Source organism: Helicoverpa zea, chromosome 15, assembly GCF_022581195.2.
Source record: "Helicoverpa zea isolate HzStark_Cry1AcR chromosome 15, ilHelZeax1.1, whole genome shotgun sequence".
Taxonomy (NCBI): Eukaryota; Metazoa; Arthropoda; class Insecta; order Lepidoptera; family Noctuidae; genus Helicoverpa; species Helicoverpa zea.
The window spans coordinates 12,419,040-12,434,828 of NC_061466.1; the positions used below are offsets into that span (position 1 = coordinate 12,419,040).

The 15,789-nt window shown below is 37.1% G+C and overlaps 2 protein-coding genes across 3 annotated transcripts; one reads left to right on the top strand and one right to left on the bottom strand.

The window, feature by feature from the left end:
* Positions 1-284: 284 nt before the first annotated feature.
* LOC124636919 (omega-amidase NIT2) lies at positions 285-4,868 on the top strand. 2 transcript variants are annotated; one of them, XM_047173192.1, is made up of 7 exons: positions 285-406; positions 1,251-1,397; positions 1,753-1,937; positions 2,482-2,650; positions 3,070-3,303; positions 4,396-4,569; positions 4,668-4,868. In XM_047173192.1, exons 1-6 carry the CDS (start codon positions 394-396, stop codon positions 4,491-4,493), a joined length of 846 nt encoding a protein of 281 aa, XP_047029148.1. In that variant the 5' UTR covers positions 285-393; the 3' UTR covers positions 4,494-4,569; positions 4,668-4,868. The 2 variants fall into 2 exon arrangements, with proteins under 2 accessions (XP_047029148.1, XP_047029147.1); XM_047173191.1 differs by having other exon boundaries at positions 286-523.
* A 1,103-nt stretch (positions 4,869-5,971) lies between these two features.
* On the bottom strand, positions 5,972-15,423 carry LOC124636918 (D-amino-acid oxidase). Its single transcript, XM_047173189.1, has 8 exons — positions 15,172-15,423; positions 11,329-11,432; positions 10,824-11,027; positions 10,253-10,478; positions 10,004-10,068; positions 7,059-7,173; positions 6,654-6,762; positions 5,972-6,332 (listed from the first exon to the last, which is right to left on the bottom strand). The coding sequence occupies exons 1-8, from the start codon at positions 15,253-15,255 to the stop codon at positions 6,226-6,228; spliced, it is 1,014 nt and encodes a 337-aa protein (XP_047029145.1). The 5' UTR covers positions 15,256-15,423; the 3' UTR covers positions 5,972-6,225.
* Between the last annotated feature and the right edge of the window lie 366 nt (positions 15,424-15,789).

Genomic DNA, 15,789 nt, shown 5'->3' on the forward strand with positions numbered 1-15,789 from the left:
TTATAAGTCACTGAAAAAAAAAACAACAACTACTGTGATTCATTTTATTGGCGGAATAATTTCTTCTGGAGCACTTTGTGTACCAGAGCCGCGGCAACTCTTTCAAACAGTACCGCAGTTATAAATCAATGTTTGGTTATTTTTATTGGCTGAAATGTAAATACGGACGGACTATTTACTCCCAGAAAATACTGGGCTTTTTTATTTACGTTCCATTTTACCGAATTAGATAAACATCCATCCAGCTGATTTCCATTGTCACAGTAACGTACGTCAGTGTCAATCAATTGTCATTGTTATCTGACATTGGCTCGTATCCTGTTGTGCTTTGAATATTCTCTGATATTACAGTTAGAATCACAATAATATCATAATCGTACATACGATACGAACATGCTCCAAAGAGGTAAACAACTGATAGTGTAGTTAAAGTCTAACCGCGTCCGCAAAATGTCCGCGTCCCCGTCTACTCCCGATGCGGCGCATCCACGGTTTTTACAAAAACCTATACTAAATCTTGGTGGTACAGTATTTCTGTTAGTTAATAAAAGTTGCTGAATTCTTCTGCTAATCACTATTTATGTTAAAAACATTCCTACTAAAACATGTCTGTAATTATTCACGTAGTTTTGAAAGGTAACCAAGCTATCGTTAGCGGCGTAAATTAGCATATAACTCATGTAATAGTACTTATTTATTTTCCAGTTTATTGCACGCAAAGGAAAAAACATTGTTTAATATGCCATCATTGTGCTAAATTAAGTACCTATATAGTAGTAATAGTAATTGCACAATGATATCTCTATGTGACAATGACCTCAGATTGTATTATCAAGGAATTAAAAACTTTATGACATTGTTATTAACGCTTCATTTACATAAAACAAAGTTATCTCTCAGAGTGAAATTTAATGAGGCTCTTAAGTGTATGTTTGATAAGTTTTCAAGAGATATTTACATTTTTTTAAAGTTGTTGCTAATATAACAATCTTTAAAATGACAAGCATTTAATTAAAGCATAATTGGGAACCTTGAATATTTTAATCTACTACAGTAAAAGAAATGAGAACTTTGATATATATCAACAATATAGGCAATCACTACACTTCCCCCTGAAAAAGCAGTTTTTCTAATACTCACAGAATATTCTTTACCTAATAAGAACATTATTTCACTAGACAAAACTAAACTTTGATCTTTCTCATTACATTATATTTTTTGCAAACATAAATCTATTGTCTATGTTCCAGGGTTGAGAATAGCCCTGGTCCAAATGGCTGTGGGTATGGACAAGAAGAAGAATGTAGCAGCTGCAGTCCAACAGATTCACAAAGCCAAAGAGAACGGAGCACAGCTTGTAGCATTGCCAGAGTGCTTTAATGCTCCTTATGGCACAAGTAAGATCATATTATAATTTTTACACAGATCATACAGACATTGAGAATAAAAGAATATTACTAATTTAAACATTGGCACTACATCAACTACCAATCTTGCTGACAATAAACTAAAATAATTTAGATAAGCTGAAGCATATTTAACCAGCAATGCAGCAACCAGCCTTAATTGCAATAATAATAGTTTTTCCATCCTGTGAATGGTTTTTATGTACAGTGTTTCGTCTCACATTTTATCTAGCTAGGGTGTTATGTTTATATAGATTTTGGATAGTGTAGTTGTAAGGGCACATTGGGTAATACAGAAGATGCTGCAGACAATGTAAACTACAGCACCACCATATAAAAATTACAGAATACTTCAAAGAATACGCAGAGACTGTACCGGATGGGGAGACGTCGCTAGCGCTACAAGAGGCGGCGAGGTCCGCCGGCGTGTGCGTGGTGGGCGGCACGCTGCCGGAGCGAGCTGGCTGCTATCTGTACAATACTTGCACTGTATGGGATAATTGCGGGAACCTCGTCGCGCAGCATAGGAAGGTAACACTGCGCAAACTGAAACTTGACGATCGAAAAGCATTTTTGAACACCACTTCCTATGTGTTTTTGCTGGGAAGAAGTGGCGCAACAAACTCCCCAGCAACACATGTCTGTCTATTAAGTTGGAAGAACCAGATTTATACAACAACAAGTCAAATGAAAATATCATTCTCACATGTTATTGGAAACCGCAGTTAAAACTCAGCCATTATTAAGTATAAAACGACTTCAACTTCATTATGACATCTTTATTAGCATTGCTACCATCTCCTCGTAAAAGATAAAAAAAGTAAAAAAAGTGAAGTAAAAAATAAAATCTAAGGCATTACAGATTATTACAGACCGCAAACTAAGTAAGTACACAAGTATGTAAAAACTGCGTCAGCTATGTGATCTTAGCGAAACGAACTTAAATCTTGGTCATTTTAATGTGAAAAAATAATAATATTATTTTTCTTCATTTTTGATGTCTGAACAGACCCTGAACCCAGAATCGGCACTTTCACGGAAAAACAATGCTTTCTTATAAGCTAACACATTTCAGGTACACCTATTCGATATAGACATCCCCGGCAAGATAACGTTCAAGGAGTCAGACGTGCTGTCGGCCGGAGACCACATCACCACGTTTGAGTTCCTCGGCGTGAAGATAGGCCTCGGTATCTGTTACGATCTGCGCTTCTTTGAGATGGCGCAGATCATGTCTAAAGAAGGTGAGTTGTGTTGTGTAGCTTATGTTGTATGCTAAGCTTATTTTAATCTAGCGAATGCCGATTTGTATGTTGTCTTATGGATGTAAAGTTAATATGGCAGGCAATGTGGCATAGGCAGCGAGCTATATGTATGAAGAAGCATATATTTAAAATATTTCTTTTCACTAATAAATAATAATTGTGCAAAACTTAACTCATGGGGGGGTTGTTTCCGCAACCAATTCACCCCATCTTCTCGCAAAAACTTAATGAAGTGTTATCTACTGAATCCTGCTGTGGGTTCAGCGAGTGTCATACTTTTACTGACTAACCTTAACCTTTCTGCAAGCCATTTGCGTACTAGAGTCACGGTAATTCTTTCTAACAATCCTCCAGCTCCTAGCAGGCACACACAATTGAGAATCTACCTCTCATTCCAGGGTGTTCCGTCCTAATATACCCGGGAGCATTCAACATGACGACAGGTCCCCGACACTGGGAGCTCCTGGGCAGAGCCCGAGCTAACGACCTACAACTATGGGTAGCCCTCGTCAGCCCCGCGAGGGACACGAAGGCGGAGTACGTGGCGTGGGGACACTCCATGCTGATCGATCCTTGGGGGAAAGTGGTCCAGGAGTTGGATGAGAAGCCTGGGTTACTGTGTGCTGATATTGGTGAGTTTGTCTTGAATTTTTAACCGACTTCCCAAAAAGGAGGAGGTTCTCAATTCGGCCGGTATGTTTTTTTTTTCTATGTATGTACATAGATTACTCCGAGGTTTATACACCGATTTACGTGATTTTTTTTTTGTTCCACTCGGAATAGCTGCCAGTTGGTCCCATAGTCATCAGGTCAGGATCTGATGATGGAAACCCTGAGAAATTGAGGGCAACCTTCGAAAGTTGTAGGCATGCATAGGGTAAGAAGTTGACACTCAGGTGTACGCCTATAAGCACTATTCAACAGTGAAGATTTGGAGCTGACCTGATGATGGAGACCAGAGAGGGCCGAGGGAACTCGACAACGGAATATGTAAACTACCTCGTGTTTGGGCTTAAATTATTTGTATTGACAAGACCTTTGCAACAGTGAAGGTTTGGAGCTGACCTGATGATGGAGACCTGAGAAAGTCGAGGGAACTCGACAACTGAATATGTAAAATACCTCGTATTTGGACTTATATTCTTTGTATTGATGAGAACTTCCCACTTATATGGATAGTGACAACTATTCGTATCACTGAAAAGCTGTAAATAAAAAACTTTTTTACAAAAAAATTAAACCGACTTCCCAAAACACTAAAAAGCAAAAAAAAGACTAATTTTAACCGACTTCTAGGCCGATGCACCTAAAATTAGTCTTTTTTTTTTGCTTTTTAGTGTTTCGGGAAGTCGGTTTAATTTTTTTGTAAAAAAGTTTTTGGGTTTTCTTGTCTTTGGTGTAGTTTAGTTTTTTTATAGGCTGTAGCGATGAGGTTTAACAAAAAAGATCTTAATTAAACTAAAACTATGTTTAAGTGAAACTATTCTGATTTCCATTCGGTATATAATTTTTTGATTAAAGTAAAATAATGCTAGAATTTGGATGCAATTTGGAATTGGCCTATATCCAACCACATGCATAATCGTACAAAATAATTGAAAATTGTTGATTGGTAGCATAAAAAAAATGTGTTGAAAACTAACGACTGCTTATTCCCAAATTATTGTACAAGCGTACCAACTTACAATGAAGACTACATATAATAATTGTATCATTATTCCTAGATCTGAGAATGGTAGAAGAAGTAAGAAGTCAAATCCCCGTGAGAAGTCAGAGAAGAACAGATATTTACGACACCATCAGCACACACGATGAGAACTGACATTTATGACACATTCGGCCATTAAAAGTGACGTCACAACCAAGGTTCACAAAAGATTTTCGTCAAACCATGTACAGTCAACTTCAGGTCAGTGGTAACAGTTTTATAGGAAAATCGTACTTATTACTATTGAGTTAAGGTGCATGACAGTTACCACTGATGTGCAGTCTACCGTACTTTACTTTTGACAAAATAATAATTTGTGCAAAATTGTGTCTTATTACAACGATATAAGAATGATGTTAGAATGACGACGAGTAAATAATAAGTTGTGAATTTTGTGGACCTTATGTAGTGGAGTCAAGTTTCATTTTCCAATGGCAATCTGTTAAAAGGTAAATAAATGGTTTGTGTAGGTATAGGAAGTGGTATGAAGATGGTTTGAGTTTTTTTTACACTGCCAGACTTATATACCTTTCTTACTCTGTAGTATAATTGAGAGAATAACTCATTCTGTACGTATATCACGCATTTCTGAACCGATTTAGATGAAAGGATCATGCCCATATTAGTATGGAGTCAAAAGTCAGCAACGCCATGCAATGCCCAAATTCCAGTTCTATGTCATACGATAGCTTTACAGCCATATTTGTAAGATATCTAGATTTAATATTATATAAAGCACCGATTCAAAAGATGTTGGACATTAAACATGATAAATTCCCACTGGTTTTTTATACATTTTATCGTTTATAGACAGCATTGCTATTAGTTTTTCACTAGGAACTTCATGACCATCATGAATTCATGACTTAATTGTATGTTATTAGATAAACATGTCAGTTACTTGAATATATTGTATGCAGTAAATGAATATATACATGGGCCAAAGGACGAGATTACAGACCGTAATAAATAAAGCATGATTGAAACGATGTCATGTACTGCAATATCAACAAGAATGTCTTATTTTTTTTTTTAACCGGTGCTTTTTAAGACTTCAAATTATCATCATAATTCTAGTTTTTATTTAATAGGGCTATCTTGTAATATACTTTCTCTGGGCGTTACTGGGGCACAGATGGGCATGGTCCTTTGTGTAATCACAAATTAGAGTCTGAAGAAAAATATTTATTATATTATGTCGTAATACGCAAATTAAAGTCGCAATTTAATTTAAGAGCATGCAATAATCCCAAAGTACTTATTAATTTTTAAATACAGGGTGTGTCGTTCACAATCACATTAAATCCTATCGCATATACTTTATGATATTCTATGGCGAATTGTAAAAAAAATAACCTAATCCATTCAGTGGTTTAGCCACAGGAGTCATTTTTCGTTTTTATAATTTACAACATCATGTGTAAAGCAGAGATAAAGTTAGGAGTATCGAATGTTTTGATCAGTTGACAGCTGTCAGTTTTCAAGGGAGAATTTCAGTTGTTTGTAATGACTGACTTTTATATGGTGTTCTAATTTTCGCACATTTTTATTCTATTTACTTTGTTTGAAAAAATCTTTTTTTTTATTTTTACGTGTTAATCGACATATATTAACCAGTATATTAACGCATTTCATTTAATGTGATTGTGAACGACACACCCGATATATGCTGTCCAAGACACACCATCGAAAAATGGTTTAAGGTAAAATGTATTTAAACAAAAAGGGAACAATTAGTACAATTAATATTTTATTGTATTATATATATAAGTTTATTATGTATTTCTATTTAATATATTAAATGTTGCTATTTTATATGTTGGTGTTACTGTAACAAGTGATTTTATTAAAGTTTTGAATTTCTCCATAAACGCTTGTTTTTATTTAATTCTTTTTGCAATATTTGTAACACTTCTTCTCCGCATCCCCAACATAGGGTGAAACCACTTCCACCTGTAAATAAAAGCATCAAATGTGACAATCTAGTAAGCGGAGAAGCATCTGTCCGTTGTGCACTACAAATGACGATAGACAATCTTTGCCGTTCAAGATCATGCTATTTGCTTGTGTAACAGATCGTCTGAAAATCTCATATTAGTCTATTATGAAGCAGAGATAGCAGAGCTTCAGAGTGAAGTCAGAAATGTCAGCATATACAAGCTATAGGCCTGCATGACACGAATTTAATCTTGGTCTATTTTTATCCACCTTCAGAAATAAGCTTTCAGTGGCTAAAGAAACCTAATATTACAAAAACTAAAATTATTTGTTTACCATGTCCATAGTTATGTATGTACAGTTTTCCATTCTTGTGCTCTGGTTCCAGTCGGATCGCATCTCGTCCCGGCCTCAAGCCTGCCCAGTGACTCACTAATTCTGCATGCTGGAAAAGGAATAAGATAGCGTTGTTATTATACAAAGTAGATTAGCCGTTAAGAAAAAGTATAAAGAGAGAAAAAGAGCTATACTGTGTAACCCCTTCTCTTGGACTAGCATGAAGTTTGAAAGATAATTAAACCGCAGAAATTCGAAGGCTATTTTTAGACAAATAGAAATCATCAAAAAACTGCTCTCGCTGTAAGTAAGGATCCAATTGTTAAAGAAACCTATATTCGGCCCGGGATACCGGGTGCAGAAGAAAGGACATTTAATTTTGCAATATTAATGCTGCGCTCTTACTTCAAGTCCCGGCATCATCTTCTTGCATCCCTCCATAATGAACTCCGTGTCTTCAGGGTATATTTCCGTGCTGAAGTCATTCTGATGTGTGCCACCCAACACACACGTGTCTGCACTGCAAAAAAGACATGAGGATAAGAGGGTGAAAAAAATATAAGGACCACAAGGTCAAGACCATATACAGAAAAAAAACTGGTAACACTTCACATCGTTGCTTCAATCTGCTTTTTTTATGTATTCAGTCTTTGAAAGGAGACGGCTGACAGAGAGGAATGGATGCGCAAAATATATTGCGCCAATCCCAAATAACTACATAGGTATCAGAGCAGGAAGAAGATATTTTTGCGGGATCCTGGTTATAAATATACAAATACATTCAGTTGCACGACGCTCAGTTCGGATTCCGACCTGGGTTGTCCACTGAGGCAGCTGTATTTAGTTTGAAGCACACTGTCAAGTATTATACGGATAGACGAACACCCGTCTATGCCTGTTTCCTGGATCTGAGTAAGGCATTCGATCTAGTCGCGTATGACGTGTTGTGGGAGAAGCTTGCCGGGACGGGAGTGCCGCCAGAGTTGGCATCAGTCCTTAGGTACTGGTATCTCCACCAGGAGAATCGTGTGAAGTGGGCGGGTGAACTTTCGGATCCGAGCAGGTTGGAGTGTGGGGTGCGGCAGGGGGGTTTGAGCTCACCCTTACTCTTCAACCTGTACGTAAACGCCCTGGTTGAGGAGCTCAGCGGCATGCATGTCGGCTGCCACATTGATGGTGTTTGTTGTAACAACTTCAGCTACGCGGACGACATGGTGCTGCTGGCCCCCTCAATCGGAGCTCTCCGGAAGTTGCTCGCAGTTTGTGAGTCTTTTGTCACTTCACATGGTCTTACATATAATGTAAAAAAGACAGTGTACATGGCTTTTAAATCGGGTCCCAAAAGTCCACCAGTACAACCACTTTACCTTAATGGTGAAGCCTTAACAAGAGTGTGCCAATTTAAATACCTTGGACATTGGGTCACCGACGATTTAAAAGATGACGTCGATATGGAGAGGGAACGTAGAGCATTGTCAGTTCGGGCGAATATGTTGGCGCGCAGATTCTCCCGTTGTACAGACGCAGTTAAAATTACATTATTCAAAGCGTACTGTACCTCACTGTACACGGGAGCTCTGTGGGCTAACTATACTCAGAGAACATACAATGCTCTGCGGGTCCAATTTAATAACGCATTCAGGGCGCTGTTGCGGCTTCCACGTTTCTGTAGCGCATCAGCCATGTTTGCTGATGCACACACAGATGGCTTTGCAGCAATATGGCGTAAAAAGACCGCATCCTTCATCAGTCGGTTGCGTGGAAGTCGCCACAGCATCTTGAGTGCTATAGCCAGTAGACACGACTGTCCGCTTACGTGGAAATTAGTGCAGAGGACTAAGTCCCTGCTTACTATTATATATTAATTGTATTGTTTGTGTACCTAATGTATGGATCTCAGTTATCTGAATAAAGAAGAAGTTTATTATTTATTATTATTTATTTATTTTCAAGCATATAATTTACATTTTTAAATATTAAATATAAAAATAAAAAACATTTAAAAATATAAAAAATAGGTTGCCACCGATATCGGGCACAGGGTCCAAGGTACCGGTGGTTAGGGTCCCAGAGACAGAAACCTCCTCACAATACGTGCCGTATCAAGGAGTACTGCCTTCTGAATCAGTCCCTTGATCCAGCCGCCCAACGAGAGCCTCCTGAGGTGTTCGTCGAGGCTCTTGGCTATTAAACCATTGGCCGTAACGACAATCGGCACAACAACAGCCGTGTCGACACTCCACATGGCGACAACCTCGTGCGCTAAGTCGAGATACTTTATTTGTTTCTCTTTCTCAGCTTTCACAAGGTTCTCGTCATGCGGAACGGCGACATCGACTATCATCGCGCGGCGCGCTGATCGATCTATCACCACAATATCAGGCTTATTGGCTACAATAGTCCTGTCAGTGATGATAGATCGATCCCAGTACAACGTGATATGGTCCTTTTCGAGAACTGGGTCGGGCGCATACTTGTAGTACGGTACCTCAAGGTCTACAAGGTTGTATTGCAGAGCAAGCTGCTGGTGGATAATCTTGGCCACTTGGTTATGTCTGTGCAAATATTCACCATTAGCCAAACGAGAACAACCAGATATAATATGTCTGATAGACTCACCCGGATGGTGACATGCCCGACATATGTCAACCGTCCCGTCTTTCACGATATATCTCCGGTAGTTATTCGTAAGGATAACTTCGTCCATAATTGCACATACAAACCCTTCGGTTTCTCCAAACAAGTCACCGAAGCGTAGCCAAGATACGGACGCATTGAAGTCTACATCGGGACCATGAAGAGCCCCGAAGAAGCGTCCGTGTAGCTGTTTGCTCTGCCATACCTCCTTGCGATCATGGGTAGTTAGTACCACAGGTCTGCGCCAGTTCTCATTTGCCAACGATAGCGGGGTGAGTCCTTTGTCCACTGCTACCATATCACGATGCATACCCACGTCGCTTTTGAGAAGATATTCTCTGAGACTGCACACCTCACGGTTGTGGAGCGTCTTTGCATTTAAAAAGCCTCGGCCTCCACATTTCCGTGGGATGTACAGTCTCATCACCGACGATCGTGGGTGATGCATTCGTTCTGCGGTCAGCAGTGTGCGGACTCTCCTATCCAAGGTATCCAATTCAGTTTGAGTCCATTTGAGTATGCCGAAGGAGTACATCAGGACTGGCATGACCCAACCATTATAGGCGCGAACCTTGTTGCCGCCTGATAAGGAACTGTTTATTTATTATTATTATTATAGGCACACAGTTGGGTAAGATGGGCGAGATCTTGCCATCATACAATCAGAAAATAATAATTAATCACAAAATATATCTATAATAAAAAGAATTTACTTGGGAATTAGGTAGTTACCACCTTCGTGATCGATGACGGCTTCTTTGATCCACGGAGCTTTCACCTACGGAAGAAATAAGTTATAATTATCTGGAATATATTTTAAACATCTATGGGAGTAGGCTTAGGAGGTCGAATAGGTGGTAACTTCATATAAAACACTCTGCATAATCCGATTAAACTGACAGCCTATTCTAATTTCTAACATATCTAGTAACAAAAAGGCTAATCGGAAGACGCCTTCTTACTTTAGCGATCTGTCCCCTAACAGGCACGACTCTATCATCAGGCACGAGTACTCTGGCTCCCAAACCAGTGCAGTTCACCACCACATCGAAACCGTCCAGTATTGGGTCTTGAAGTGACGACAGTTTTGCTTGGACAAGGGTCCCGCCGGCGCGTTCGAACCTCTTTGTAAGGTATGTGAGTAAGGCTGGTGGGGATATCACGAATGTTTTGAAGGTTAGGCCGGCACTGAAAATAAAGGACAAGGTTAAATTATGTAGGGACGGGTGATATTAATCAGGTTGTTACCTACTTATTAGAAGACAGGAGATAGTGCATGAAGATTTTTGTCTTTATTCTCTGTATTTTAGCAGAATTATGTTTTCTTGGATTTGTCATTTAGCTCGATGTATGCTAATTATCCACACAGTTGAGGCAGATATTCTTTAACTATTTTGGGCAATTACTGTTTCTTATATGTTATGGCAATATTCCGGATTCTATTGAGCGATCCCTTACTTTGTTTGGCACACCTGAAGAGTAGCCTTAATAACCACTAGAATCTATATGGTAACTCGTGATAAGCTAACTTACGCATATTTAGCAGAATACATCCGATTATAGAACTCCAGCTGCTTATCATTAAGTTCGTGGTATTCCTGCACCATGTCCTTCCAGCCAGGCCGAGAGAACGACTCCTTGTTACTGTAGAAACTGTAGATAGGCATCATGCAGACGCCGATGCCAGCTGAGCGCCACAACTCTTGAAGGAATTCGTAGGTTTCTATTCCCCATTTCCTGAAATCATCGTTTGGTTTTGGTTATTAATAGCCTGTTTTGGAGAACCTTTATTAGTGATTTTTTTCACTTCCGATTAGGGATCCAAAAACCAGCTATACGGTAAACGAGGATTGGTAAGATAACCATGGCTAACCATATATGTGGCGCCTTTAAAAAAAAGTGTGCTAACCAAAAGTTCTTTTTACATCAACTTTCTAGATTTGGGATTCGGATCTAACATATCAGACTACTCAATTCTTCACCCATTACTTCTACTTGGTACGCATTTCCTTAATAAGTGGAAAATAAGAATACATACTCGATAAGTTTGGTAGGCGTGTCTCCACAAAGGTATGGGTACCATAAACCTCCCGAACCGTCTCCAGTGGTGTTCGGGGAAAATTCGCTTGACATCAACACCACCTGGGTATTGAAAACAGCGTATATAAATAAACAACTGCACGGACGCGAAGCTAGCTAAAGGGTTTTGATTCTAGGCGACATTCTGCCTATTTTAAATTGGCATATTCGGCTATTTCGTTATGATGAGAAAGCAGGGAAAGAGATGCATTAAAAAGATATAGATACATCTAAAGAGCGAAAGGAATTGTGTTTCTTACAGCCAATTTGCGAAAAGCACGAAAATAAATAAGTGTAAAATTATACGCTGATGGTGACTTTTAAGAGGCCGCTAACATCGATTAAAGGAGGCAAGTTCAATTATGGTACTAAGAACTGCACAAAACTTCTTTAAATAAAATTATATAATTAAATAATTAATACATACAATAATTAATACAATTATATTATTTTAATTATATAATTAAAATTATATAATTAAAATTATATAATTAAAATAATATAATTGTGAATTTAGTAGACAGAGTTACAGGAAGTACAATAACTCATTAAAAAAGTGCATTTCATCTTCTAGAAAAATCTAGACACACGGCAGTGTGTCCGCCAAGTTCGAGCAAAAAAGCGACACACCGGCCGTGGGTTATATTACACGAACCATTTCGGGCCAAATTCGACCCCCCTGTAACTCAAAATCTATTTTATTTACGCATATCAAATTTCTAGTATCTGTTGAGACCCCCTCACTTATCTAAAATACAAAATTTCATTAATATACCTATTGTAGGTCTTGAGATATTGACGTCAGAAAATCGCTATTTTTACTATACACTTATTCACTTATTCACTGACTCACTCATCAAAAACCTAGACCACTTCCAATGGTCGTATTGACTTGAAATTTGGCATGGAGGTAGGTCTTTATGTCAAGTTAAAGGGAAAAATCTGAAAATGGCCAAGTGTGAGTCGGTTTCAAAATAATGAAGGTGTTTTATACCCGGTGTAAATTTATTCCCCTAAGGAACTAAAACGAACTAAATTTATCTATATTTATATAATATATCTTCGAATGGTACAAAGGTTTGTATTTAGTCAAAGTAAAGTAAAAATCTGAAAACGGCCAAGTGTGAATTACTTTCGAAAATAACGAATGTGTAACTTTGATCCACGAACATAATATATGATAACATGTCATGTCAGTCAGTTGGTAAATCTAGTCCATTTAGTTAATCTAGTTCATTTCTTTGTAAGAAACATAGTGCATATTAAAAAATCTAAAAAATAGTATAAATGAGACATTTCTTTAACTAACTTCATCATAAGAAAAAAATAAAATAAACAACCTTACAAAAATAAATGAAATCCCACCCAAAACAAAAATGTGAAAGACTGCCAAGTTCGATAATATGGGAATGCTTCGCCTATAAAAGAAGTGAGATCTGAATAAGTACCAAGTTCCATACACATACCTCAGTTAAAAATAGTTACTTTTTAATGATGATTACTTGGCAAGTTTTAATAGAAAATTAAATACTTGATTCATTGCGTTTAGTAGGTTTATAACAAGGTGTATGAAAACTTGCCAAGTAACATCATTAAAAAAGTAACTATTTTTAACTGAGGTATGTGTATGGAACTTGGTACTTATTCAGATCTCACTTCTTTTATAGGCGAAGCATTCCCATATTATCGAACTTGGCAGTCTTTCACATTTTTGTTTTGGGTGGGATTAATAATGCAAAATACATTAGCAAAGCCCAAAGCAAGTGCAAAGCAGTGTGGAATGTTATAAAAAAACACACGGTAACAGAACCACACAATACTAATATTTCTAAAATAACTGTGAACAATCACGACTACACTGATCCAGCTATAATGGCTGATCATTTCAATGAATTCTTTATTAATACAGCTACCAACAATAATTTTGATAACGGCAGTGGACAATTAAGACTTAGTAGCATTAAAAATATAGAATCTAATGAAAAATCGATATTTCTTTATCCAATACAGCAACGTGACCTTAAATATATTATTATGTCTTTAAACAATTCCAAAGCAAGTGGTTATGACGGAATTCGCACTGATATCTTAAAACTGTCTATCAATATCATCCTGGAACCCCTTCTACATGTCATTAACCTGTCTTTAGAAGAAGGATTATTTCCAACTATCTTGAAAAGATCAATAGTGAAACCTTTATATAAAAAGAAAGGAGAAAAAACTCGGATAATTATAGGCCTGTAACCCTTATTCCTATATTTTCTAAAATTTTTGAAAAAGTATTTTATATCAAATTAGCAGAGTTCCTAGAAAAACATAAAATTATAAAAGAAGAACAAAATGGTTTTCGCAAAAATAAAAGTACATCATTAGCAGCTTTTCAACTCATTAAATCTATTACAGAAAATATAGATAGTAAGATCCCTGTCTCTGTCCTTTTTATGGATATGAGCAAAGCGCTTGACCATGTTTGCCATAAACGTTTATTGGAGAAGGTTTACCGATACGGTATTAGAGGAACAGCATACAATTGGTTAGATTCATACTTATCAAATAGAAAACAGTCAGTAGAAATAAACGGATACAATGAGAAAACTAAAACTGTTGACACATATCAATCTTCACTCATGTTGAATAAGTATGGCGTGCCTCAAGGCAGTATTTTAGGCCCGCTACTGTTTCTTCTTTATATAAACGACTTCCCTAGCGTTATTAGTCACAAATCCGTTCTTTTCGCAGATGATATCACGATTATTATTGAGGGCAAAAACAGGCAATCATATGAAAATGAAATAAACACCGCACTTAATAACTCAGTACAATGGTTAGAATTAAATAATTTAAAAGTTAACATCAGTAAAACAAGATTAATGCAATTTCATACATATAGAACAAAACCAATGAATTTAAACATATCATGTAAAGGAATAACATTATCAAAAACGGATTCCATCAAATTTCTCGGAATAACCTTAGACAAGTTTTGTTCTTGGAAAGATCATATTGAAAATATCTGTGGCAAAATGAATAGTTTTTTGTACCCTCTCAGGCGAATAAGCTGTGAAGTGTCTAGGAGCGCAGCAATTACAGCGTACCACGGTTATATATCGTCGATACTTCGATATGGTGTCATTATGTGGGGCCGTAGTGTAGATATTGACCAGACATTTGTGATGCAAAAAAAATGCTTAAGGGCCATATTTGGTCTTAAACAAACGGACTCTTGCCGTCCATTCTTTAAGAAATATAAAATATTAACCTTGCCTTGCCTGTACGTGCTGGAGTCTTGTATTTTTGTTTTTAAACATAAGGAACTTTTTCAACCGACAGCTAGCTACTACACTCCTAGGTCTGTTAATGCTAACAAGTTGTATAGACCCAGAACGAACCTAACATGTACATCTAATAACTGTTATATTATGTGCATCAAATTGTTTAATAAGATCCCCAATTCTATCAAAACCCTGCCGTTTCCTAAATTTAAGCGTGCCTTAGTAAAACAATTGACAGACCGATGTTTTTATAGTGTTCATGAATTCCTAGATTATAAGTTGTAAGATATAAAGGTCTGTGATTGAAATAAGTATAAAGTATTGTCTATGTGAAAAATAATTCATTTCTTGTGTAAATATAGTAAATTAAATAGTTTTAAGAAAATTTGCACGCCGCAATAAGCGGCAGAATAAGAGATTGTATTGTTACTGTAAAGACCTTTTATGTACCTTATTCAAGCAAATAAACGATTTATTTATTATTTATTTATTATAAGCAGACTTATCTTCAAAAATATATATGTACTTACTTCACAATCCTTATACTTCTCCTTTATTTTAACTGCAGACGCCACGCCGATCACACCAGCGCCTAAGACTACAATTTTCACCATTTTTAACAAAACTTGGGTCTAAGCTAGAGTACCACAGTTAAGCAGTGTTACCTTTCAATGCTCGTTTGTAGCATACTGAGAACTATTCCGTTATTTATTGTATCTTATCTTTAGAGTTCAGAGGTGGATGTATACTGTATTGTTATGCTTTGTTTTGCAACCGACTGGGTACATTACCCATTTTGACTAGTTAAGGGGTGTCTCACTCTCGCAAAGTAGGTACTGTACTGGACTGTAACAGCCTTTTTATCGTCCCACTCTGCTGCGGACTCCTCTCACATGGAGAAGGATGTAATACAAAGGATGCAAAGTAGGTATGCGAAGGAAATTGCTCAACTTTTCGAGTTTTTGCGAATTAGTTGAAATGAGTTATCGTTGATGAAAAGTTCAATGTTCAATGTCCATAAATATTTTGTTACAACAAAATAATATTTGTCAATTCTTGACAAAATATATAACTAATAGCTGCGCGATAATACATAAATAAAAGCAGTGGCAAATTAAACAAACCATTAATTTAATTGCTTTTGATAA